General features: G+C 41.5%; 1 protein-coding gene across 1 annotated transcript in view; it reads right to left on the reverse strand.

The window, feature by feature from the left end:
• Positions 1-2,607: 2,607 nt before the first annotated feature.
• pllp (plasmolipin) overlaps positions 2,608-25,252 on the reverse strand; it is a 40,967-nt gene continuing 18,322 nt past the window's right edge. Inside the window, exons 2-4 of the mRNA XM_034176947.1 lie at positions 13,830-14,003; positions 6,430-6,528; positions 2,608-2,973 (exon numbers count right to left, since the gene is read on the reverse strand). Coding sequence (XP_034032838.1) covers positions 2,866-2,973; positions 6,430-6,528; positions 13,830-14,003 — 381 coding nt within the window. The 3' untranslated portion in view covers positions 2,608-2,865. The remainder of the gene's footprint in view (positions 2,974-6,429; positions 6,529-13,829; positions 14,004-25,252) is intronic.

Genomic DNA, 25,252 nt, shown 5'->3' on the forward strand with positions numbered 1-25,252 from the left:
GAATTAGCAGGTACAGTTGTTTCAAAGAAAACAGTAAGTAATGCACTCAATCACCATGGCCTGTATGCACACTCACCATGAAAGACTCCATTGCTGAAGGAAAAGCATGCTCAAGCTTGTTTAAAGTTTGCTGCACAACATTTAGACAAGCCTGTGAAATACTGGGAGAATATAGTCCACTCATGAGACCAAAATTGAACTCTTTGGATGCCATAATATACACACCATGTTTGGAGGTAAAATGGTGCTGCACATTATCCCAAAAGCACCACACCAACAATAAGGTTTGGAGGTGGAAACATCATGGTGTGGGTCTGTTTTGCAACAAACAACACTTGCAAACGTCATATAACTGAAGAAAAGATGAATGGAAAAAAGTACCAAGACATTCTTGATTAAAAATATGCCATCTACCAGGATGATGAAGATAAAATGAGGGTGGACATTCCAGCAAGAGAATGATCCCGAACACACAGCCAAGGAAACTCTCGGTTTCAGAGAATGAAAATAAAGCTGTTAGAATGGTCCAGCCAATCAAATGACTTGAATCCAGTAGAAAATCTACAGAGATAAAGATCAGAGTTCATAGAAGAGGTCCACAGAACCTTAGATTTGAAGACTGTTTGAATCACACCTGAGCAGTGCATGTGACTAGTTTCTCCATACAGGAGGTGTCTCGAAGCTGACATTAACAACAAAGGCTTTTGTGTGAAGTATTAAATACATTTCAGTCATCGTGATCAATATTTTTTCTCTGTCATTGCATTTTACATACTACTTAATTTCTGTACTTATTAGTTTTGGTTTCTTTGCATGTGTGGGTTACTTGGTTTGTTAACTGGCATCATGTCAATAGCACCTTTAGAAATATATTTACTGAGAAAAATGGTGATGTGTTCAATACTTATATTGCACACTGTTCAGAGTCTGACAGCAACAGCTTCATGTGAGCATTAAAGAAGGTAACTGAACAACAAGATTTTAATAAAGATGCATTCTGTAAACTAGTAACAACAGCTGTAATGCACAGGAGGCTGATATAGAAGTCTGTCTTTCATAGAGCTGCCAGCTTTGGAATAATAAAACATCAATTGGAGCTTTTCCCTCTATAATCCATGTCTTAAAAAACAAAACAAAAAAACAGGAGCAGGACATGCTGCTGATGCTGCAAATCTGCTCCTTACATAAGATACTAATCGTGGATGTGCAGTGATCTCTTTCTTTGTAATGGCAGAGAAAAATCCAGCAGAGTACTTAGTGATATATATATATATATATATATATATATATATATATATATATATATATATATATATATATATATATATATATATATATATATATATATATATATGCTGCTAATGTTCCAGTGTCCTTCCTAGGCTTTAAACTGCAGTGAGTGAATACATAGATAACCCAAAAGCAAATGTTATCATGTTGTACATCTCCAGACTAAAAGGGCATAAAATAAGGATGAACTGATTAAAATTTGTGAGCTCATGGTATAAATATACTTTTTTAAATATACATTTAATATCATTATACAACCCCTGGCAATAATTATGGAATCACCGGCCTCGGAGGATGTTCATTCAGTTGTTTAATTTTGTAGAAAAAAAGCAGATCACAGACATGACACAAAACTAAAGTCATTTCAAATGGCAACTTTCTGGCTTTAAGAAACACTATAAGAAATCGGGAAGAAAATTGTGGCAGTCAGTAATGGTTACTTTTTTAGACAAAGCAGAGGGAAAAAAATATGGACTCACTCAATTCTGAGGAATAAATTATGAAATCACCCTGTAAATTTTCATCCCCAAAACTAACACCTGCATCAAATCAGATCTGCTCGTTAGTCTGCATCTAAACCAGGCCTGCAAATAGTCCGGATCTTAATCCAATTGAAAATCTTTGGTGGAAGTTGAAGAAAATGGTCCATGCCAAGGCTTCAACCTGCAAAGCTGATCTGGCAACAGCAATCCGAGAAAGTTGGAGCCAGATTGATGAAGAGTACTGTTTGTCACTCATTAAGTCCATGCCTCAGAGACTGCAAGCTGTTATAAAAGCCAGAGGTGGTGCAACAAAATACTAGTGATGTGTTGGAGCGTTCTTTTGTTTTTCATGATTCCATCATTTTTTCCTCAGAATTGAGTGATTCCATATTTTTTTCCCTCTGCTTGATCTAAAAAAGTAACCGTTACTGACTGCTACAATTTGTTTTCCTGATTTCTTATAGTGTTTCTTAAAGCCAGAAAGTTGCCATTTGAAATGACTTGTGTCATGTCTGTGATCTGCTTTTTTTCTACAAAATTAAACAACTGAATGAACATCCTAAGAGGCCGGTTATTCCATAATTTTTGCCAGGGGTTGTATATCAACAACTGTGAAAGTGGCACCTATAATAATATGAATGATTAATTCCATTTATTCTGCTGAAAACACACACTGAGCTGACTGTATGAATACCGCATTATATTTTTACAAAACCAATTTTTTCCCCATGCAAACACTGTGATTATATTATCAAGAATTTGAGTTCTTTTTTTAACTATGAAACTGATACCAATATCATAATTAAGGAGAATCACAGTGAGAATTTTTTTCCCCTAAAAAACAAATTGACCAAAATTCAGTATCAGAAGTGATATTGCAGAGAGACCTACATATGGGATTATTTGAATATTCAATGAGTAGAGTTATTTATTTTTTAATCTTATTGGTAACATTGGGGAAAGGGTGATATAGAACCAGAGAATCCAAGTACACACTTAGGAGTGTACTTAATGTTACTGGTCGCCTTCCGTAGTTTTTCGTTGTTTGTGTTGTCAGAGTAGCAGGTTCCTGGCAGCAGCGTGGGTTTGATTCCTATGTAGGCAGCGTGCTGGTGGCAGCGTTTCCTCCATCTCTCCTCCAGTACATATAGGAGAAGTAAGCGCTGGCACCGTATGCTATGGTCACCACAGCCCCGAAAAACTACACAGACAGAAAGGGAGACAGACAGCGAGTCAGCTGGATTTGTGTTTTAATGCCTAGAATTTATAAAGGTGCAAGGAGGCATCTGTGCAGACAGAAAAATGTGTTGTTGGGAAATGAGGCTTTGCTGTGTGTCACAACAAGTATCAAATGAGGAGATATCCTGGTTGATAACAGCCCATCTGGTCCCGCTGTTAGATCAACAGTCACCTGGTGAAACCTGCAAATATGCATTTTAAAGTAAATTTGTACTTCCTACTGGAAGTATGTTGTTAAATCACATAAAATGCACAATAAAACTAACATTATAAATGATGCTGCTAACAGCAAATGTCAGGATGAAGGCTGCTCTCATTTAGGTGCCACTATTCTGCACTCTCTGTAAATGTTGGCCTGTTGGTTCCTTTTTTTAAATTTTATTGTTGTTGTTTTATTTCACTAGGTTCTGGTTACCGGACACATTTTTTTTTTGATGAAGAAATGATCTATATTCTTAATTATGCTAGCTTACCTAAATGAATGGAATAACGGGGAAGAAAAGTCATAGTTCTTGCATTACATATTGGGGGGGCGGGGGGGGGGATCAGCCATGGAATGATAGGAGTGGTGATCAGCTGAAGTTGAAAACAGGATTTTGATTGGCAAGTAGAAATTTTGGGGGGCATTAAAGTTAGATAAATGAAAATGTTGTGGTGAGTGTGGGAAGGTGGGGGGGGCTGCTGCCACATAAAGTCCCAGTCTAGAGCCACCTATGTATCTGTGCATGGGGTCCCTTTAAATAATTTAAAATAAGCAATCCCTCTCTTTGTGTACAAATCAGAAAAACTACAGAGTATATTTTACTGTTTGACCAATAAATAAATATGAGCTATCAACAAATCCTTTAAGACACTGAGCAAAAGTGTCACATATTCAATTGTTGATAAATATAAAAAAACACATTAAATCATTATTTACATCCTTAAAGTGAACATAGTGTGAAGTTTGGTTGAAAACAGCAAAACAGTGCAAAACAGTTTGAATTTGCCCAGCACGAAACATCATGTCGACGGGCAGCCGTGCATGATCCCGGTGCGAGAGTTCATCCATGCCATGGTGTCTTTCGAGCAGGAACAGTGCGAGGTGCACCACATCACGCTGCTTATGTTGAACACAATAAAAAATGAAAACCAGATGGTACGTGTGAGACTACATCGCCCCGCTTATGTGGAATTAAAAAAAAACAAAAAAAAAAAACAGCCGGTATCTGTGGGACCACATTGCACCGCGTATGTGGAATAAATTAAAAAAAAGAAGAAGAAGAAAAAAACATACCACCCACGAGATTCGAACCCACGCCTTTCAAAAGCTCTGATTTCCAGTCAAAAAATTTACCACTGAACTATGGAGCTGTCCTTTGAAAGCTGTGGGAATCTGCCTCATATCAGGAGGGATATGGAAGTATTACAAAAAAAAAATTAAAATCACACACCATATAAAAACAACGACATTCATCAAGCGAGCAATACAAATATGCCCCATGCTCTCTGACATACAGTCATGACATGACATGAATGAGAAGCAGTGTGCTCTGATGTCCACATCTACTGGTCAGGTGCATCCAGTCGGCCGCACGTGCATGTTCTGCCCAACACGCGTGTCTTGTGGACAGCGTGCTGTAGCACAGACACCACGTCATGTGGAACAGAGTTCATGTGGGTGACGTGACATCAGATTGCCCACTTCATGTTCTGATCTGACAGTCCATTTCAACCTGGCAGGCTGTCAGTGTCTGCTCCATGTGCACGCTCGCTTGCTCCAGCTTGTTGCCACGGCAATATGTATTTATTTATGTACACATAAGTACAGCAATCAGACACATGCGCCTCAGTGGACAGTTGTTAATCCATGTCTGTCCAAGCACAGTAGGTGTTGTGTAGCTGGAATGTCCAGAACAACAGATCCCCTCATGCTCCTGTCAGAAGCCACACCTCCTGTGAGTGGCGCGCACACACCCACGTGTCAGTATGTGTGTTTGTAAAGTCACACTCGTGGGGAACTTAGACAAGTTTCACTGTGAGTACAACAGTCATTGTCTGCAGTCTGTTGTCATGCCAAGAGTGCGACTGGCCACACACTTTCTAAGTGCCAAACGAGCAGTGTTAGATGTTCGTGCGTGTCACCTGGAATTTGGCCGACACCTGCCGTGAGAGGGTGCAATGGGCTCTCACAGCGCACACTCTGTCGTTTAGACGCTGGTGTACGCACATAGTTGTAGCAACAGGTGTACGAGGCGTTAGAGGCAGGTACGATTCTACACGGTTTGCAGACATTTCCTGTTTCATGTGCACGTCGACCAAACTTTGCACTATGTGTGAAGGGGCCCTAAAAGATTACAGTTTGTTGTGATGCAAAAAACAAAAACAATCTGGAGCACGTGGCCAGCATTTTTTTTCCCCTTGCGTATAATTTAATGTTGTCAAGTGGTGAGGTTACAGACTGTATTATTTCATCATCATCACAATGGTATTTCCCTTCATATTTTTGTTTCTTTGGAGACAGGGATTGATGTTCACTCACCTTCTCTTGTGATAAACAATATGTGTGATCCCCATTTCACCAAAAAAACCTGTTTTCTAGCTTGTTAGCCTGCACTAGCAATCAGTAGACAGTATAGTGGTGCAACTGCTGACTCCACTTTTTCTTCTGTCTTTCACCCATCTTGCAAAAGATGGGGTAAGTATGGTCCTTTTGGGCTACTGTATCAACATGGTGCTGCATCCATGAGGGGGTGCACTCGTGTTGATATGACGAGCTCATTCTAACATTATGAAAATACATCGATTCATTGATGCAGTTAATTATGTACTCATGAAAAGACTTTTATGAATGCAATATTCCATTTCTGCTAACAAAGACCCATAAATCCTGCACACTGAAGCTTTAACGACTCACGAAAAGCTCATTATCCGCGTGCTGATGGCGTGCAGGGTGGGCCTCTGCACCACAGAACCAATAAGAGCTTGTAAATGGACAGAGGCCAGAGTGAGAGAATTTGTGTGCAACATGCTGCTGCTGTAAACCAACATAGACTCTGACCGGTAGAAGACAAAAATAACAACATAAAAAGCTTGAATCTCCTGACGCGAAAAATCACTCAGTTAAATAAACAGCAGTGTGCCGGAGCAAAGAAAAGTTATGTCACACAAAGGTGACTGGACTTACTCATGCAATCACATGATGTGCACGCCAGCCATGTGAGTCACAAGAAAACCTCACCTTTCACCTTTAAGTTCATTTTGTTTGTAGAACCAATAGCTTTGGTTATCCTGAAAACAAAAAGGTGCACTACAACCGTGGGGTGTATTGGGATTGTGTGTGTGTGTGTGTGTGTGTGTGTGTGTGTGTGTGTGTGTGTGTGTGTGTGTGTGTGTGTGTGTGTGTGTGTGTGTGTGTGTGTGGAGTCAGTTGTCTTACAGCGGCAGCTGCCATGTAGTGGTTTTTGTGGACAGAAGCTGCGTTGGCCACAAAGGCAGTGACATAAAGGAGGACGGCTGCTCCGTGGTACACCATCACCTAGGAAACAAACGCACAGCTGACCCTTTGATCCTTATTGATTAATGTGCTTTTTCTCTATTTTAGGTCTTGTTGCATTTTTACGACAGCTTTGCTCTTATGTGGCTTTTTCTCTCTTTTTTAAACCTAATTTTCTCTCTTGTGATCTCAGATTTCTTTCTTCTTTCATTTGATCAAAACTCAAAAGAAATAAATAATCTAGCACAGACATATATGCACATCATTTAAGAGAGATTAACTCAACCGTTCTAGACTAACGAACAACTTGGGATATGAGCCAAAATCTCTATCCAGGATGAACAGCCTGAAAATGACCACGCCCTTTTTCGTCCCGAGTGTTACTTCGAATAGAGCTGTATTTTCTAAACTGCAGCAGTGACTTGGAAATGTTCATGTATCCATCCCCTGACTCGTCTGAAGAAAACTGCCAGTGAAACTGATTATTTACAGGTATTATACCAAAATGTTCCTTTACCTATGCAACCCATCATCTTGGCTTTTATATTTTTTAGGTAATTTATATCAAGTTTTAGAGATTTGCTTTCAGTTTGAATTTAACAAAGATAATTTTAGAAATGTGTATTTTTTTTGTATTTGAAATGGCATAAACAAATTAAAATGTGAAATACTAAGTGTTCAAATACTTTTGGAGGGCACTGTATCAGATTCTCAAAAATCTGAAATGCCAGAAAAGGCTCACGCAAGGGGTCCAAATATCCTGTCTTCAACGCAGATCAACGTAGCTCAGTGGAGGGCGACATTGTACTGGGGGAGCTCGACGTTTGGTGATGGTCCACTAACTTACCATCGGGCATCATTCAACTTTGGCCATCGGAGTATGGGTGTATAGGTAAGCACTCACCACAGAGCAGTAGCATAGCTTGGCGAGGCTGTTCAGGTGACGTAGACAATACAAACTTGATGTAACTCTGCGATTGCATCACATGCTAATGATGAGTCTTCAAGACAAGTTCTCCATATTTCTTCATGCCCAAGGGATCTAGTGTTGTGGTCTGGAGAACTGGTCTGGCTCCTTTTTGTTGTTCTCCCCTCTTTCCTTTGCTTCTCTGCCAGTGGAGCTGATCATCAGCCACAACTGCAGTTGCGGCACGCCTGCATCAGTCATCCTACTTAAGCTTCAGCTGACCAGGAGGACGCTGCCAGATCTCTCTGTCTCCAGAATGGTAACACTGGCCTTGTGTTTAGTCTTGTGCTTGTATTCTTGATTCTAGTCTGTTTTTTCCTTGTTTGGATATTGTGTTGGTTATTGTAATTTTTGTGTTTGTCTTGTACGTTCCACACTGGCCTGCCTGGCTTCCCACACCTGCAACCTGTCCGCCAGTGCCTTCACCTCCTGGTCTCCACCACATCCACTATATCCTCAGCACCATGAAAATAAACTGTTCTTTATCATTCCTGTCTCACTGCATTTGAGTCCATTTTAGATCCTTGTCCTCTCGCAACGTCTATAGCGCTTCCGGAAAGTATTCACAGTGCTTTGCTTTTTCCACATTTTGTTATGTTACAGCCTTATATTAAAATGGAGTTAATTTATTTTTTTCTCTCAAAATTCTACTCACAACACACCATAATGACAACATGAAAAAGTTTTTTTATTATTATTTTTGCAAATTTATATAAAAAAAAAACCCCTAAGAAATCACATGTACACTCAACAAAAATATAAACACAACACTTTTGGTTTTGCTCCCATTTTGTATGAGATGAACTCATAGATCTAAAAGTTTTTCCACATACACAATATCACAATTTCCCTCAAATATTGTTCACAAACCAGTCTAAATCTGTGATAGTGAGCACTTCTCCTTTGCTGAGATAATCCATCCCACCTCACAGGTGTGCCATACCAAGATGCTGATTAGACACCATGATTAGTGCACAGGTGTGTCTTAGACTGTCCACAATAAAAGGCCACTCTGAAAGGTGTAGTTTTGTTTTATTGGGGGGGGGGGGGGGGGATACCAGTCAGTATCTGGTGTGACCACCATTTGCCTCATGCAATGCAACACATCTCCTTCACATAGAGTTGATCAGGTTGTCAATTGTGGCCTGTGGAATGTTGGTCCACTCCTCTTCAATGGCTGTGCGAAGTTGCTGGATATTGGCAGGAATTGGTACACGCTGTCATATACGCCGGTCCAGAGTATCCCAAACATGCTCAATGGGTGACATGTCCCGTGAGTATGCCGGCCATGCAAGAACTGGGACATTTTCAGCTTCCAAGAATTGTGTACAGATCCTTGCAACATGGGGCCGTGCATTATCCTGCTGCAACATAAGGTGATGTTCTTGGATGTATGGCACAACAATGGGCCTCAGGATCTCGTCACGATATCTCTGTGCATTCAAAATGCCATCAATAAAATGCACCTGTGTTCTTCGTCCATAACAGATGCCTGCCCATACCATAACCCCACCGCCACCATGGGCCACTCGATCCACAACATTGACATCTGAAAACCGCTCACCCACACGACGCCACACACGCTGTCTGCCATCTGCCCTGAACAGTGTGAACCGGGATTCATCCGTGAAGAGAACACCTCTCCAACGTGCCGAACGCCAGCAAATGTGAGCATTTGCCCATTCAAGTCGGTTACGACGACGAACTGGAGTCAGGTCGAGAGCCCGATGAGGACGACGAGCATGCAGATGAGCTTCCCTGAGACGGTTTCTGACAGTTTATGCAGAAATTCTTTGGTTATGCAAACCGATTGTTTCAGCAGCTGTCCGAGTGGCTGGTCTCAGACGATCTTGGAGGTGAACATGCTGGATGTGGAGGTCCTGGGCTGGTGTGGTTACACGTGGTCTGCGGTTGTGAGGCTGGTTGGATGTACTGCCAAATTCTCTGAAACGCCTTTGGAGACGGCTTATGGTGGAGAAATGAACATTCAATACACAAGCAACAGCTCTGGTTGACATTCCTGCTGCCAAAAGTGTTGCGTTTATATTTTTGTTGAGTGTACATAAGTATTCTCAGCCTTTGCTCAATACCTTGTTGATGCACCTTTGGCAGCAATTACAGCCTTGAAAATTATGCCATAAGCTTGGCACACTTATCTTTGGGCAGTTTTGTCCATTCCCCTTTGCAGCACCTCTCAAGCTCCATCGGGTTGGATGGGGAGCGTCAGTGCACAGCCATTTTCAGATCTCTCCAGAGATGTTCAATCATATTCAGGTCTGAACTCCGGTTGAGCCACTCAAGGACATTCACAGAGTTGTCCTGAAGCCACTCCTTTGATATCTTGGCTGTGTTCTTAAGGTCATTGTCCTGCTGAAAGATGAACCGTCGCCCCAGTCTGAGATCAAGAGCACTCTGGAGCAGATTTTCATCCAGGATGTCTCTGTACATTACTGCATTCATCTTCCCCTCAACCCTGACTAGTTTCCCAGTTCCTGCTGCTGAAAAACATCCCCACAGCATGATGCTGTCACCACCATGGTTCACTGTAGGGATGGTACCTGGTTTCCTCCAAACATGACGCCTGGCATTCACGCCAAAGAGTTCAATCTTTGTCTCATCAGACCAGAGAATTTTGTTTCTCATGGTCTGAGAGTCCTTCAGGTGCCTGTTCGCAAACTCCAGGCGGGCTGCCATGTGGCTTATACTAAAGAGTAGCTTCCATCTGGCCACTCTACCATACAGGCCTGAGTGGTGGATTGCTGCAGAAATGGTTGTCCTTCTGGAAGGTTTTCTTCTCTCCACAGAGGAATGCTGGAGCTCTGATAGAGTGGCCGTCAGATTCTTGGTCACCTCCCTGACTAAGGCCTTCTCACTCAGTTTAAACGGGTGACCAGCTCTAGGAAGAGTTCTGGTGGATCCAAGCTTCCTCCCTTTAAGGATGATGGAGGCCACTGTGCTCATTGGGACCTTCAAAGCAGCAGAAATGTTTCTGTACCCTTCCCCAGATTTGTGCCTCAAGACAATCCTGTCTCAGAGGTCTAAGACAATTCCTTTGACTTCATGCTTGGTTTGTGCTCTGACGTGCACTGTCAACTGTGGGACCTTAGACAGGTGTGTGCCTTTCCAAATCATGTCCAATCAACTGAATTTACCCCAGATGGACTCCAGTTATGCTGTAGAAATACCTCAAGGATGATCAGTGGAAACAGGATTCACCTGAGCTCAATTTTGAGCTTCATGGCAAAGGCTGTGAATATGTACATGTGGTTTCTGTTGTGGCCAGCCTTTTGGCTGCCTCTCTCCCCTTCCCTTCTCTCTCCTCTTGTGTGTTGTTTGTCTGTTTTCCCTCCAGGTGGTGCACTGCAGAGCCGAGGAACACCTGCTGCTCATTATCTACTTGCACCTGACGCTCATGAGTGGCTCATCAGGAGCGGATTATTAAAACCCCAGCTTTGAACTCAGGCACTACCGGATTCTACATATTGACTCTCCATGAGAAATCCATGACCTTGTCTACGTTCTGAGCTTCCTGGAGCTCATCTCAAGGTAACCTGGCTACCTCTAATTTCCGTATTAGAGCTCATTGATCTTTTGGTGTTTCCAGACACTTTCCTTGCCGGCTTCCATGCTGCACTGGTCCTGGCTCCCATGGCACTACCAAGCACTATGTCACTTTGGAACTCATCTGCTCTCAGCCTCAGAGCGCACAGCTCTGCCACGTTCAGCTAAGTTCCTTCATGATTCTGAGTTTGCGAGATCCCGCTCTCACCCTTCTCCTGTTTGTGAATGTCCATGACCAAGAACTGTTTCCAAGAACTGTGTTCAAGAACTATTACCAAGAACTGTATGAACCCTTATGCAGAACTACTAAGAACTTTCCAAGTCATTTCTAAAGGCAAGTCCTGTTTAATTGGAACTGTGTCATGAGACACGCAGCACTGGACCTCTAACCTCTGAGGATAATTCATCAACTATGAACAATTTCTGAACAGTGAACCTTATTTACTAGATAGTGAACTTTACTTCCTGAATTCTGAACATTCCTGCTTTCCAGTGTTACGAGTGCAGTCACTCACCATCCGTTTTCCTCATCCTCTTAGTTCCTCGTCCTCGGCTCTGTGCGCCCCACCTGGCTCCGGCTCCAGTCTGTCAGGGATTGGGCCAGGTCAGGGCGTTGAACCCTTATTTTTCCCCTTTTCGTGGTTTCCCGTCTGCTGTGCCTTTGATTTATTAGTTATTATTTTCATCATGTGATTTTCTGTCATGTTTTTCTTGCCACTTTATTCTTATGATTCACTAGGTATTTTATTTTCATCATATGGTTATTTTCTGTTTTGTCACTTTGTTTTCTTTGTTACTTTTTACTTTGGCCTTTCACTCTGTTCTAGTTTTCAGTCATTGTGTTGGGAAAGTGTAGTGACACGGACCCACAACAGCGGGCGTAAATGAACGGACAATGGAAGGAGTCAAATTATAACACTTTACTGTTGTGAATGTCACAACCAAACACAGCAGATTCAGAATGTGCAACAGTCAATTAATAAAGGTGTCGTGTGGGCAGGCTCGACGATAAGAGACGCCCGTCTGGAAACGAACCGGAACCACACGATTTCCACCGCCACCCGAACCCGAGAAATACTGGAGCCGCCAAGTCCCGGAGTCCCCAGGTGGCCACCTTCACGGCGTGTCGGATCTGGTACTGCTGGCAGAAAGCAAAGACAGTCAAGGGTGGGTGTGTGAACACCCAGTAACAATCCTGGTGGGAATTCCACCTCCACCTCTCACTCAACACGTTGCAGCGGTCTCAGATGACATCCTGCACCTGCTTTCATGTCCTTGTCTCAGGACCAGTTATTTATGTTCACTTCACATCCTGCACCTGTCATGTTTTTCTCTCACTTTAACTCTGTCTGCTTTGTCTTCTTTCACTCACGCTCTGTGTACCTGTTCACATATCTTTGTCTTTTCTTCACTCCACCTTAAGTTGTCCTCCCTCACTGTCTTGCACAATGAAGTATCTTCGTTCACTAGCCACGCCTCCTTCTTGATTGTTCCTCACGTGCACCTAGTTAACTCCTGTCCTATTTAGTCTCCACCCAGCCACCACACCCTTGCTCGTTTGTTGTCTTTGTACACTCACCAGCGCTTTGTCTAGTCCTGTTTTTGCCGTGTATCCAGATCCTGCCTTGTGTTTTTTGACTGCGCCTTTTGCCTTGCCCATGATGTCTGTGTCTGCTCGTGCCTTTGAACCCTGCTTGCCCATGACTGCATTTTTGCCTGACCCTGTTTGTGCTTCTTCCTCGCCGACTGATCACCTGTGTACCGAACCAGAGCCTGAATTAAAGACCATGAGTACTTCTACATCCAGTAGTCCGAGAGTTTGCATTTTGGGTCCAAACACTTCGGGTGCCTGGCACCTGCCAGGCATGACACAGTCCCTTATACTACAGGATTTCTGTTCAATTTTCCAGCTTACAAGACTGGCTTGAAAACCTGCAGCTCCCTAAGTTCCACTGCCACAAGCGGGCCCTGTCTCCACTCTGCAGGCCTCCCCAGCGCAGCATTTTTATTTTTACATTTATTGTAAATAAATCTCCTTTCGATCACAACCAGTTGTCTTCCTTGTTCCCTAGCGTTTGAGTCCATCACCTGGAACGGTTCAGTCGTATCTGGACCTCTAACCACAACAGACTTCTTAGGTTTTTATTTTTAATCATTTGTAAAATTCTAAAAAAGAAAAAACTTTTGTCACATTGTCATTATGGGGTATTGTGTATAGACGTTTGAGGAAAAAAATGAATTTCATCCATTTTGGAATAAGGCTGTAACATAACAAAATGTGGAAAAAGTGAAGTGCTGTGAAGACTTTTTGGATGCACTGTGGAGGAGGTGGTGCATCCAGTCAAGCCTTCGACGTTGGCCAGCAGAGGCTGGAAGAGGCTAACAGCAGTAACAGTGTAATCGCGGAGGTGAGGTAGCAGTAGAGCAGCTCGACTCTTGCCTTTTTGGCGGAACCACGATGAACATCCGCATTGCCCGACTGACATCTACTTAGCTCCTGCTGAGGCTGGCAGACTTCACTGCAGGTTGACGTTTGTCAAACTTTCACTTTGTCAGCAAACACCGGGTTCATCATCAGAGTGTGAATGGGCCATCAGTGATATTCCATTCAATCACTAATCATGACCTGCTTAACTTTTGAGATCTGACATCATCAGGTGTACACAGAGGGCCATAGCTGACAAAGCACAATTATTCTTTAAAAACATTATATGAACAAATGTCTATCCCAGGTGTAATTAATAATTTAAACATTGCATTAGTCAGTGTTATCAGTGTTTGTTGTTTCAGTCCTCTGCCCCCCATCCAATTATACCATCAGAGTCCAGGGAATGAAGGTGAGTTTAACTTGGACGACAAACAGGTTCATGAAGAAGAGGATGGTGGTGAGGATCCATAGAGTGATGGCCACAAACATCACCCATCCATACACTGGGAATGCTCTGTAGTTTGTGCTCGCTATCAGTGTCCAGTGAACCAGTCCAAAAACCTGTAGTCAGAGTGAGAGAGATGATGTAGGGCTGAGACTTAAATGTGAACAAAGCAGAATTTCAAACGTGAATACATTATTGCATTGACGTAACAAATGAGACCACAGCCAGTATGATTTATACACTCTGGTCGACACAGTTTCCAGTTATTCCAAACCTCATTTCCCTTAAACCCTGTTGTTTCCTGTTACAGAGGGGGTGGTGGCTTATTCCTTCTTTCCAAACATTTACATCTGCTCTCTTTGTCACTTTACTGTTATGTACATTGCATGTTCTATCAATCTTGTGTCTTTTGTCTTCTTAGTATGGCCATAACAGATGGTCACCCCACTGTCTCTGGTCTGCTTGATGTTACTGTCATGATTCATGGTGGCTTGGCCCTGAAGGTTGTAGAAGACATATGCAGACTCTCAGTAAAAGGCTTTATCTGGTAAGCTGGCAACAGGTTCGGTACACGGGGTATCAGTCAACGTAGCAGACGTACAAGCAGGTAGCAAGCTGAGGCAGAGTTCAAAAAACAAGCAACGTTGGAAATACATGGTGTCTAGGAGTTCACAGGGCTGAGGCAAAGGCAAAGTCAAAAAACGAGCAGAGTTCAGGGATAAGGCGAGGCGGACATCAATAACACAGGCAAGGTCAGAAATACAACAAGACAAAACAGGACTATGGTGTGAGGCTGGAAAGTGCAAAAATACAAGAATCTGGCAGTGAGCTGTTAGACTGTGAGGGCTTAAGTAGGGAGCAGGTTAATCAACAGGTGATGAGGTACAGGTGTGTGGAAGGCTCTGGAAAGGGGGTGTGACAGGGGAAGACAAAGGTAAGTGCAAGAGAGTGCAGTGAGACAAAACCAAAGTGACTTGGGGCAAGATAATTAAGTGACAGAAAAACCAACGGTTCAAAACATGACGTGCTTGACAAACCAATAAACATGAACAAAACAAAGGGGCAAAACTAAGAACTAAGGTGGCGAGTCAAAAAGTGGAAAACCAGAAAACTAATGATTATAACTAAAATTAGAGAGGGCCTGATACAGGAAAGTGATTACAGTAAACATGACAAAACAAACTATTGACTGAATAGAAAATAAATGATGAACAAAAAACAAAACCAGGGACTACAGAATACAGGTAATGCAATGAATGACTAAACCACAAATAAACATTAAACAGAGAATTAAACTGGTAACAAAAGCATTACACAAAGAAAAGAAATGAACATAACCAAACCAAGACTTAAATGACAACATATACTAATATGAAAAGTAAAACCGTAAAATCCTCAGTGGAAGCCTAGACCTGAATAAAGGGTAAACCCCGACATGAACCCCGGGCCGGGGCAGAGCCTGACAGTTACTTCCTGTAACTGATTTTTCCTTACTGCTGTCACCAATGTGTTTATGAGGCAGGTAAAGTCTTGTCCATAGAATTGGCTATTGCAATGTCTTATTCCCTGGTTTGCTGCATAACAGTACCATTAAATCTACAATTGGTTCAGAATTCAGCTACAAGAGTGATATCGATTGGAGGAAATCTGATCATATTACCCGGGTCTTAGCCCCACTTCATTTACTTCATGTTCATGTGTGGTCAGAGTTTATGGTTCTGTTGTTAGTGTATAACCCTCTAAATGGACTAGCAACATCTTATCTGATAGATCTTGTAAAGCTTTATGTACCAGCCAGTGCTCTGCATTCTCAGAATACATGAATACTGTGTGTTCCAAAGAAGTCAACAGTTGCAATTTCTTACTGTTATTGTGCTTCTTTTCTGTGGAATATGAAAGTAAATCATTTACAATGTGATTTGTAGCAGGTGAGGTCCAGTGAGGACTTTAGACTTTGTTTTCGGCTGCCTATATCCTGTAATCTGTAATACTCAGTAAATTAATTTTTATTTGAATGTTTTAATTGGTATTGTATGTATTTCCTATTTTATTATTTCTTATTGAGGCAATAAGATTTATGTGGTTGTCATTAGTTTTCCTTTTATTGTATTTTCATATGTGCTGCACTTTGCATATACAATTGAAAACTCTATAAAATAAATGTTAATGTTAATAGAACTTATATGTGTGTAGCAGTTTCAGGTGATGTGGTGCTATATAAATAAATTAGATAGAATGTTGTGTTTTGCACTTCAGGGCTACCATTTTGTGTAACATTCTATACCTTATAATCATGGAGATATGATTCTGGAAGAAATGTTCCTTTTGTGTGCGTGTCTATAAATTATGTTTGACTTATTACACACACACACACACACACACACACACACACACACACACACACACACACACACACACACACACACACACACACACACACACACACACACATTACTGCAGAAAACACTACCCTTTTACAAAGGAGCCATCTTCAGGACTCTGGTCTGAAACAGGCACAACAGATACATTTCCAGACTAAAACAGATTAAGGAGGCACACAGTTATCAGTGTGTGTCTCATGTCAAATGTCAGACAGGTGAAGAGCATTAAAATTAAATGATACAGATAAAGTAGATGCCAGAACTTTCTGAAGAACACTTTGTTTTGCCAGTGCTCAATGTTTGCCTGTGTTTTATTATGCAGCCTGCCAGCCGGGGCATATTACATATTAATATTTCAGAAGAAGCTGGGAATTTGAAACTGGAGAACACCTCAGCGAATTTAACACAACCTGGAGATGCATGAGTGCAGTGATGTTTAAAAATGTTAAAAATAGAAGTACTGCACAAAACAAGCATTTTGTTACATCAGAAAGTCTGAACGTTCTGTTCATTTCTTTAAGTATCCACACACGCACGCACACACGTGTGTGCACACATACAACTAAACAAAGGGGGAGTAAACTGGTAATAATGATGGGAACCACAACAAAGTGTTTATTTGAAGGATTGAGAAATAGGCAGTTCAAAATTTTAGCACTTTGAAAAAAAAGTGTAAAACTCAAAGAAAGCAAAATTCGCAATAGGGGAAACCAGAGCACAGTGAATCACGGGGCACAGTGAATCAGTAGCTATATATCTGCAAAACTACACACACACACACATACACACACACATATATAAAGATACAAGTATATATATATATATATATATATATATATATATATATATATATATATATATATATACACGAGGTCTGTCAATAAAGTATAGGTCCTTTTTATTTTTTTCAAAAACTATATGGATTTCATTCATATGTTTTTACGTCAGACATGCTTGAACCCTCGTCCGCATGCGTGAGTTTTTCCACGCCTGTCGGTGACGTCATTCGCCTGTGAGCACTCCTTGTGGGAGGAGTCGTCCAGCCCCTCATCGGAATTCCTTTGTCTGAGAAGTTGCTGAGAGACTGGCACTTTGTTTGATCAAAATTTTTTCTAAACCTGTGCGACACATCGAAGTGGACACGGTTTGAAAAATTAAGCTGGTTTTCAGTGAAAATTTTAACAGCTGATGAGAGATTTTGAGGTGATACTGTCGCTTTAAGGACTTCCCACGGTGCGAGACGTCGCGCAGCACTCTCAGGCGTCGTCATAAGCCTGTTTCAAGCTGAAAACCTCCACATTTCAGGCTCTATTGATCCAGGACGTCGTGAGAGAACAGAGAAGTTTCAGAAGAAGTCGGTTTCAGCATTTTATCCGGATATTCCACTGTTAAAGGAGATTTTTTTTAATGAAAGACGTGCGGACGGATTGCAGCGTCGGCTCGCAGCCGCCGCGACGCTCCGCCACAGGAAAAACACCTCCGTTGGAAGCCTTAAGGACAAGTTGGAACATGTCCAGCTGTTAAACAATTTCTCATATACTCACTCCACTGAAAGCCATCAAAAGCCGCCTGGATTTTACAAATGGTTATCAACACGGAGGTGTTTTTCCTGTTACAAAAATATAAATGCAACACTTTTGGTTTTGCTCCCATTTTGTATGAGATGAACTCAAAGATCTAAAACTTTTTCCACATACACAATATCACCATTTCCCTCAAATATTGTTCACAAACCAGTCTAAATCTGTGATAGTGAGCACTTCTCCTTTGCTGAGATAATCCATCCCACCTCACAGGTGTGCCATATCAAGATGCTGATTAGACACCATGATTAGTGCACAGGTGTGCCTTAGACTACCCACAATAAAAGGCCACTCTGAAAGGTGCAGTTTTGTTTTATTGGTGGGGGGGATACCAGTCAGTATTTGGTGTGACCACCATTTGCCTCATGCAGTGCAACACATCTCCTTCACATAGAGTTGATCAGGTTGTCAATTGTGGCCTGTGGAATGTTGGTCCACTTCTCTTCAATGGCTGTGCGAAGTTGCTGGATATTGGCAGGAACTGGTACACGCTGTCGTATACGCCGGTCCAGAGCATCCCAAACATGCTCAATGGGTGACATGTCCGTGTCCATGATTAGTGCACAGGTGTGCCTTAGACTGCCCACAATAAAAGGCCACTCTGAAAGGTGCAGTTTTATCACACAGCACAATGCCACAGATGTCGCAAGATTTGAGGGAGCATGCAATTGGCATGCTGACAGCAGGAATGTCAACCAGAGCTGTTGCTCGTGTATTGAATGTTCATTTCTCTACCATAAGCCGTCTCCAAAGGCGTTTCAGAGAATTTGGCAGTACATCCAACCAGCCTTACAACCGCAGACCACGTGTAACCACACCAGCCCAGGACCTCCACATCCAGCATGTTCACCTCCAAGATCGTCTGAGACCAGCCACTCGGACAGCTGCTGAAACAATCGGTTTGCATAACCAAAGAATTTCTGCACAAACTGTCAGAAACCGTCTCAGGGAAGCTCATCTGCATGCTTGTCGTCCTCATCGGGGTCTCGACCTGACTCCAGTTCGTCGTCGTAACCGACTTGAGTGGGCAAATGCTCACATTCGCTGGCATTTGGCACGTTGGAGAGGTGTTCTCTTCACGGATGAATCCCGGTTCACACTGTCCAGGGCAGATGGCAGACAGCGTGTGTGGCGTCGTGTGGGTGAGCGGTTTTCTGATGACAATGTTGTGGATCGAGTGGCCCATGGTGGCGGTGGGGTTATGGTATGGGCAGGCGTCTGTTATGGACGAAGAACACAGGTGCATTTTATTGATGGCATTTTGAATGCACAGAGATATCGTGACGAGATCCTGAGGCCCATTGTTGTGCCATACATCCAAGAACATCACCTCATGTTGCAGCAGGATAATGCACGGCCCCATGTTGCAAGGATCTGTACACAATTCTTGGAAGCTGAAAATGTCCCAGTTCTTGCATGGCCGGCATACTCATCGGACATTTCACCCATTGAGCATGTTTGGGATGCTCTGGACCGGCGTATACGACAGCGTGTACCAGTTCCTGCCAATATCCAGCAACTTCGCACAACCATTGCAAAGGAGAAGTGCCTACTATCACAGATTTAGACTAGTTTGTAAACAATATTTGAGGGAAATGGTGATATTGTGTATGTGGAAAAAGTTTTAGATCTTTGAGTTCATCTCATACAAAATGGGAGCAAAACCAAAAGTGCTGCATTTATATTTTTGTTGAGTGTATATATATATATATATATATATATATATATATATATATATATATATATATATATATATATATATATATATATATATATATCCAATATAAGCTTTGGTCCTAGCCTTTTTGGATCCCTTTGGATCCAACATAACTTTCTGGCACCAAGCATGCCAAAATACAGGTAAATGATGGACAGAAAGGCTTTTCTGTGATTGGCTATTGCAATCTGAGTGGAGAACATGTATACAGTAGTGTTCAGAATAATAGTAGTGCTATGTGACTAAAAAGATTAATCCAGGTTTTGAGTATATTTCTTATTGTTACATGGGAAACAAGGTACCAGTAGATTCTCACAAATCCAACAAGACCAAGCATTCATGATATGCACACTCTTAAGGCTATGAAATTGGGCTATTAGTAAAAAAAAAGTAGAAAAGGGGGTGTTCACAATAATAGTAGCATCTGCTGTTGATGCCACAAATTCAAAACTATTATGTTCAAACTGCTTTTTTAGCAATCCTGTGAATCACTAAACTAGTATTTAGTTGTATAACCACAGTTTTTCATGATTTCTTCACATCTGCGAAGCATTAATTTTGTTGGTTTGGAACCAAGATTTTGCTCATTTACTAGTGTGCTTGGGGTCATTGTCTTGTTGAAACACCCATTTCAAGGGCATGTCCTCTTCAATATAAGGCAACATGACCTCTTCAAGTATTTTGACATATCCAAACTGATCCATGATACCTGGTATGCGATATATAGGCCCAACACCATAGTAGGAGAAACATGCTCATATCATGATGCTTGCACCACCATGCTTCACTGTCTTCACTGTGAACTGTGGCTTGAATTCAGAGTTTGGGGGTCATCTCATAAACTGTCTGCAGCCCTTGGACCCAAAAAGAACAATTTTACTCTCATCAGTCCACAAAATATTCCTCCATTTCTCTTTAGGCCAGTTGATTTTGCAAATTGTAACCTCTTCTGCACATGTCTTTTATTTAACAGAGGGACTTCGCGGGGGATTCTTACAAATAAATTAGCTTCACACAGGCGTCTTCTAACTGTCACAGCACTTACAGGTAACTCCAGACTGTCTTTGTTCATCCTGGAGCTGATCAATGGGTGAGCCTTTTCCATTCTGGTTTTTCTTCTATCCATTTTGATGGTTGTTTTCCGTCTTCTTTCATTGCGTCTTTGGTTTTATGTCCATTTTGAAGCATTGGAGATCATTGTAGATGAACAGCCTATAATTTTTTGCACCTGCGTATAAGTTTTCCCCCTCCAATCAACTTTTTAATCAAACTACGCTGTTCTTCTGAACAATGTCTTGAACGTCCCATTTTCCTCAGGCTTTCAAAGAGAAAAGCATGTTCAACAGGTGCTGGCTTCATCCTTAAATAGGGGACACCCACCTGATTCACACCTGTTTGTTCCACAAAACTGACGAACTCACTGACTGAATGCCACACTACTATTATTGTGAACACCCCCTTTTCTACTTTTTTTTACTAATAGCCCAATTTCATAGCCTTAAGAGTGTGCATATCATGAATGCTTGGTCTTGTTGGATTTGTGAGAATCTACAGAATCTACTGGTACCTTGTTTCCCAAGGAGCAATAAGAAATATACTCAAAACCTGGATTAATCTTTTTAGTCACATAGCACTACTATTATTCTGAACACTACTGTATACATGTTCTCCACTCAGATTGCAATAGCCAATCACAGAATAGCCTTTCCGTCCATCATTTACCTGTATTTTGGCATGCTTGGTGCCAGAAAGTTATGTTGGATCCAAAGAAATCCAAAAAAGCTAGGACCAAAGGTTATATTGGATCAGTTCCCACTGACCAGTAGCATTAGAGCTTACTGCCAACAGCTAGCCAGTCAGAGCGCGGCATACAATTAATCAGGAGATGACATCACTAATGACGTAGCGGAGGTCAGGAACTTGCTGACAGACGCTGGTTGAAAAAATGGCAACAAATATGTCAACAACAGCAGAAAATCGTCTGCCAGCGAGGTTTGCTGAGTTCACAGAGGAGGAACTTGTGGAAATATTGAACTCGAAGGATGCCAAAAACACTAAGAAGGTAGACAAGCATGCTACTGACGTTTTAGAAGCATCCATATGCTGTTCACAACCAAAGAAATTGATCTAGTTTACTTGACTCTTTGTTGTTTGCTTAATTTGGGAGGGGGGTGGAGAACATAACAATTGATGGATGGCAAGTTGTCCAACATTGAGAAATATTGGATGAAGAAAAGTTATATTGGACGAGGCATAGCTGAGTCCAATATAACTTTTCTGAATTTTGAATTCTGAAAACTCTTCTGAAATTCTGAAAACTTTTCTGAATTCTGATTCAGAAAAGTTATATTGGACTCGGCTAAGCCTTGTCCAATATAACTTTTCTTCATCCAGGATTTCTCTATGTTGGACCCCTGACCATCCATTATTTGTAATATATATATATATATATATATATATATATATATATATATATATATATATATATATATATATATATATATATATATATATATATATATTTGCAGCAGTTATGCCATATTTTTATGCATGAAGACATCCCCTTATGAGATGAGATATACTTTATTGATCTCACAGTGGATAAATTACGTTTACACTCCAGTTACCTCAGACAGCAATTAAATAAAAAAATAACATCTGAATTAAAGACAGCACATACACATTTAACATTGTTTATGTGCACTAAATTTGAAGAAGTCCATTATCCGAATTGAGGCAAGTGGGTGAAGGTCACGCAGCAACCCTGAGTTGCGCCACCATCAGCTTGGGGTTGGGGGTGGGACCAGCTGCAGCTAAAACCACGCCGCCCCCGCAGAAGGGAAAGGGTGTTATGTAAGCAGAAGCCGGAGTGGGGTGTGTGTGATGGGGGGTAGGAGGGGGGTGGGGAGAGGGAGTGGAGTATGCTTCAGTCCTGTGAAAAACAGTTTATTGTCTTTGTGGGTTGAGATAAGAAGGAGCCAAATAATCACCAAGGCCAGAAGACATTCCTCTGGAGGAAAACAGTCGGACAATTTGTCCTTCAGGCTTGATAAGCCTGCTGTGTTGTGGTTTGAGCAGTGAAAAACACTTTTTACAGTTCCACTTGAACAAACCAAATCCCAGTTATGAATTAAGAATATTCCCAATTCTGAATTAAGAATATTCCCTGGCCTCCGAAATCTTCAACTTCATCTGCAAGGCACGCATCTGCTCCAAGATGTCATCCAACTTGTGTCTAAGTTCAAGAATCATCGCAGTCTGAGAATGCAATGCCTTGCCCACCTCGTTAATCATGACGGACAAGCGAGGGCCTGTGGTTCTTGATGCCGCCATCTTGCCAATTTTCCGATAGATCAGGGCAGCACATAAGCCAGAGAGTACCAGCCCTGCTACCATAAGACCAAATATAAATAAATCCTCTACGTCCTCAACAGAGAAAGGCGCCAAGCATGCAATACGTCAAGACCCCAGGAGTCGAGAACATAGCCCGCAGGATGCATTCTATCTGGGCAGGTAGGAACCCCCGGTCCTGACCTTCTTGTAGAAAAGATGGTGTCAATAGCATTCAGAGACCAGCTGCTCAATTCCATGGTTAATCCAGTAGTAGTCCAATAGCTCCAGAATCCAATATAATTTGAGGAATTTGCAGTCTGGTGAAGTAGGGACTTGAAGGTTAAAGCAGAGAGCAGAGATAAGGGAGAGTGGAGGAGATGCAACCACCCTCATCGGAGTCCCAAGCTGATATTAGTGTTTTGATTAATTAGTGTTTTGTTTTTGGATACATTAAGGGTAAAACTAAGTGGCAAGTGAAGTCAGTTTTTTCCTATCAAAAGCAAATTTTGTCGATGTCAGTGTCTTTGTATTTATTTCTCACAACAGAGGAAAGGTGGCCCAAAAAGTTGTTGTTAGTTAGAAGACTACCCCATCCAACTGATGAGCATGTGCTATGTCTTCTCCAGACTATCAGCTATTTGATAACATGACTCATGTGTCACATGCACCCGGGGCACAGTGAATCGGGGCACAGTGAATCAGTCTAGAAAGTGATTTACTAAGCCCCAGTGTCAAGTGAATGACAAATATTACTTGTTGAAGCTTATACATTTATTTTTACATGAATTATTTCTATAATTTGTGTATATAAACATCTGTTTTCACGTTTGAACAGAAATTATGACAGTTGTATTTATAATAGTTTCTAAAGGACTTATGTCACTATATAGACACTCACACATTACATAGCTGGTTTGTTGGATTATAGTTTGTATATGCATCAGCATATATTTAATAATTTTGAAGAAATCTTTATAATCATGTGTTTTTTCATTATATTCTAAGTTGATTCACTGTGAATTAGTGTCCAGGGCACAGTGAATCAAAAATTTTAAAATTGATTTTAAACACCTGTAAATTACACATAAAAAGACATAAAAAAAACACAGCCTAACAATAACTTGCTCTATTAAATCCACAATAGAATGATCTGAACCTATGCATAATGTGTTTATGCTGCCACAAAACAACATTTCTGATCCACTGTGCCCTGGCTTTCCCTAACTGGTTTACAAATTTTGAAAAGTTGTCTACGTCAGAAAGAAAATGTCCTATATATGATGGATGTTGGCATGCTGAATTCAAATATGGCAATAAAAATGGCTAATTGGCTACTGTTTTTCAAGAGTTTTTTTTTATTTTATTTTACTTCTCCATAATTATATTGTGTTTACAGTCATGATGATTTATAAACATGGGTCTTTTCAATTTTCTCTGGTTATTTTTATAATAATAATTCACCTGTTCTCTTTTTATAACACTTTAAAAATTAGCAAAAGGGCTACAAATTAACCCTTAGTAGCATATCTTAAAAAGTAGAGCTAGTCAACAATTTCAAACATCATTTTCATTCTCAGTGTTCCAAAAATAGTAAAGTGGGACTATATTTATTTTCAAAGGATTTTGGCAGTAGGATGGTGTTATTCCTCTTTGGGGGAAAATTTATACGAGGGCTGTCAATAAAGTAACGGTCCTTTTTATTTTTTTCAAAAACTATATGGATTTCATTCATATGTTTTTACGTCAGACATGCTTGAACCCTCGTGCGCATGCGTGAGTTTTTCCACGCCTGTCGGTGACGTCATTCGCCTGTGAGCACTCCTTCTGGGAGGAGTCGTCCAGCCCCTCGTCGGAATTCCTTTGTCTGAGAAGTTGCTGAGAGACTGGCGCGTTGTTTGATCAAAATTTTTTCTAAACCTGTGAGACACATCGAAGTGGACACGGTTCGAAAAATTAAGCTGGTTTTCAGTGAAAATTTTAACGTCTGATGAGAGATTTTGAGGTGAGACTGTCGCTTTAAGGACTTTTCACGGTGCGAGACGTCGCTCAGCGCTCTCAGGCAGCGTCATCAGCCTGTTCAAGCTGAAAACCTCCACATTTCAGGCTCTAGTGATCCAGGACGTCGTGAGAGAACAGAGAAGTTTCAGAAGAAGTCGGTTTCAGCATTTTATCCGGATATTCCACTGTTAAAGGAGATTTTTTTTAATGAAAGACGTGCGGACGGGTCCGCGCGTCGGGACGCAGCCGCCGCGACGCTCCGCCACAGGAAAAACACCTCTGTTGAAAGCCTTAAGGACAAGTTGGAACATGTCCTGCCTGTTAAACAATTTCTCATATACTCACTCCACTGA

Source organism: Thalassophryne amazonica, chromosome 8, assembly GCF_902500255.1.
Source record: "Thalassophryne amazonica chromosome 8, fThaAma1.1, whole genome shotgun sequence".
Lineage (NCBI taxonomy): Eukaryota > Metazoa > Chordata > Actinopteri > Batrachoidiformes > Batrachoididae > Thalassophryne > Thalassophryne amazonica.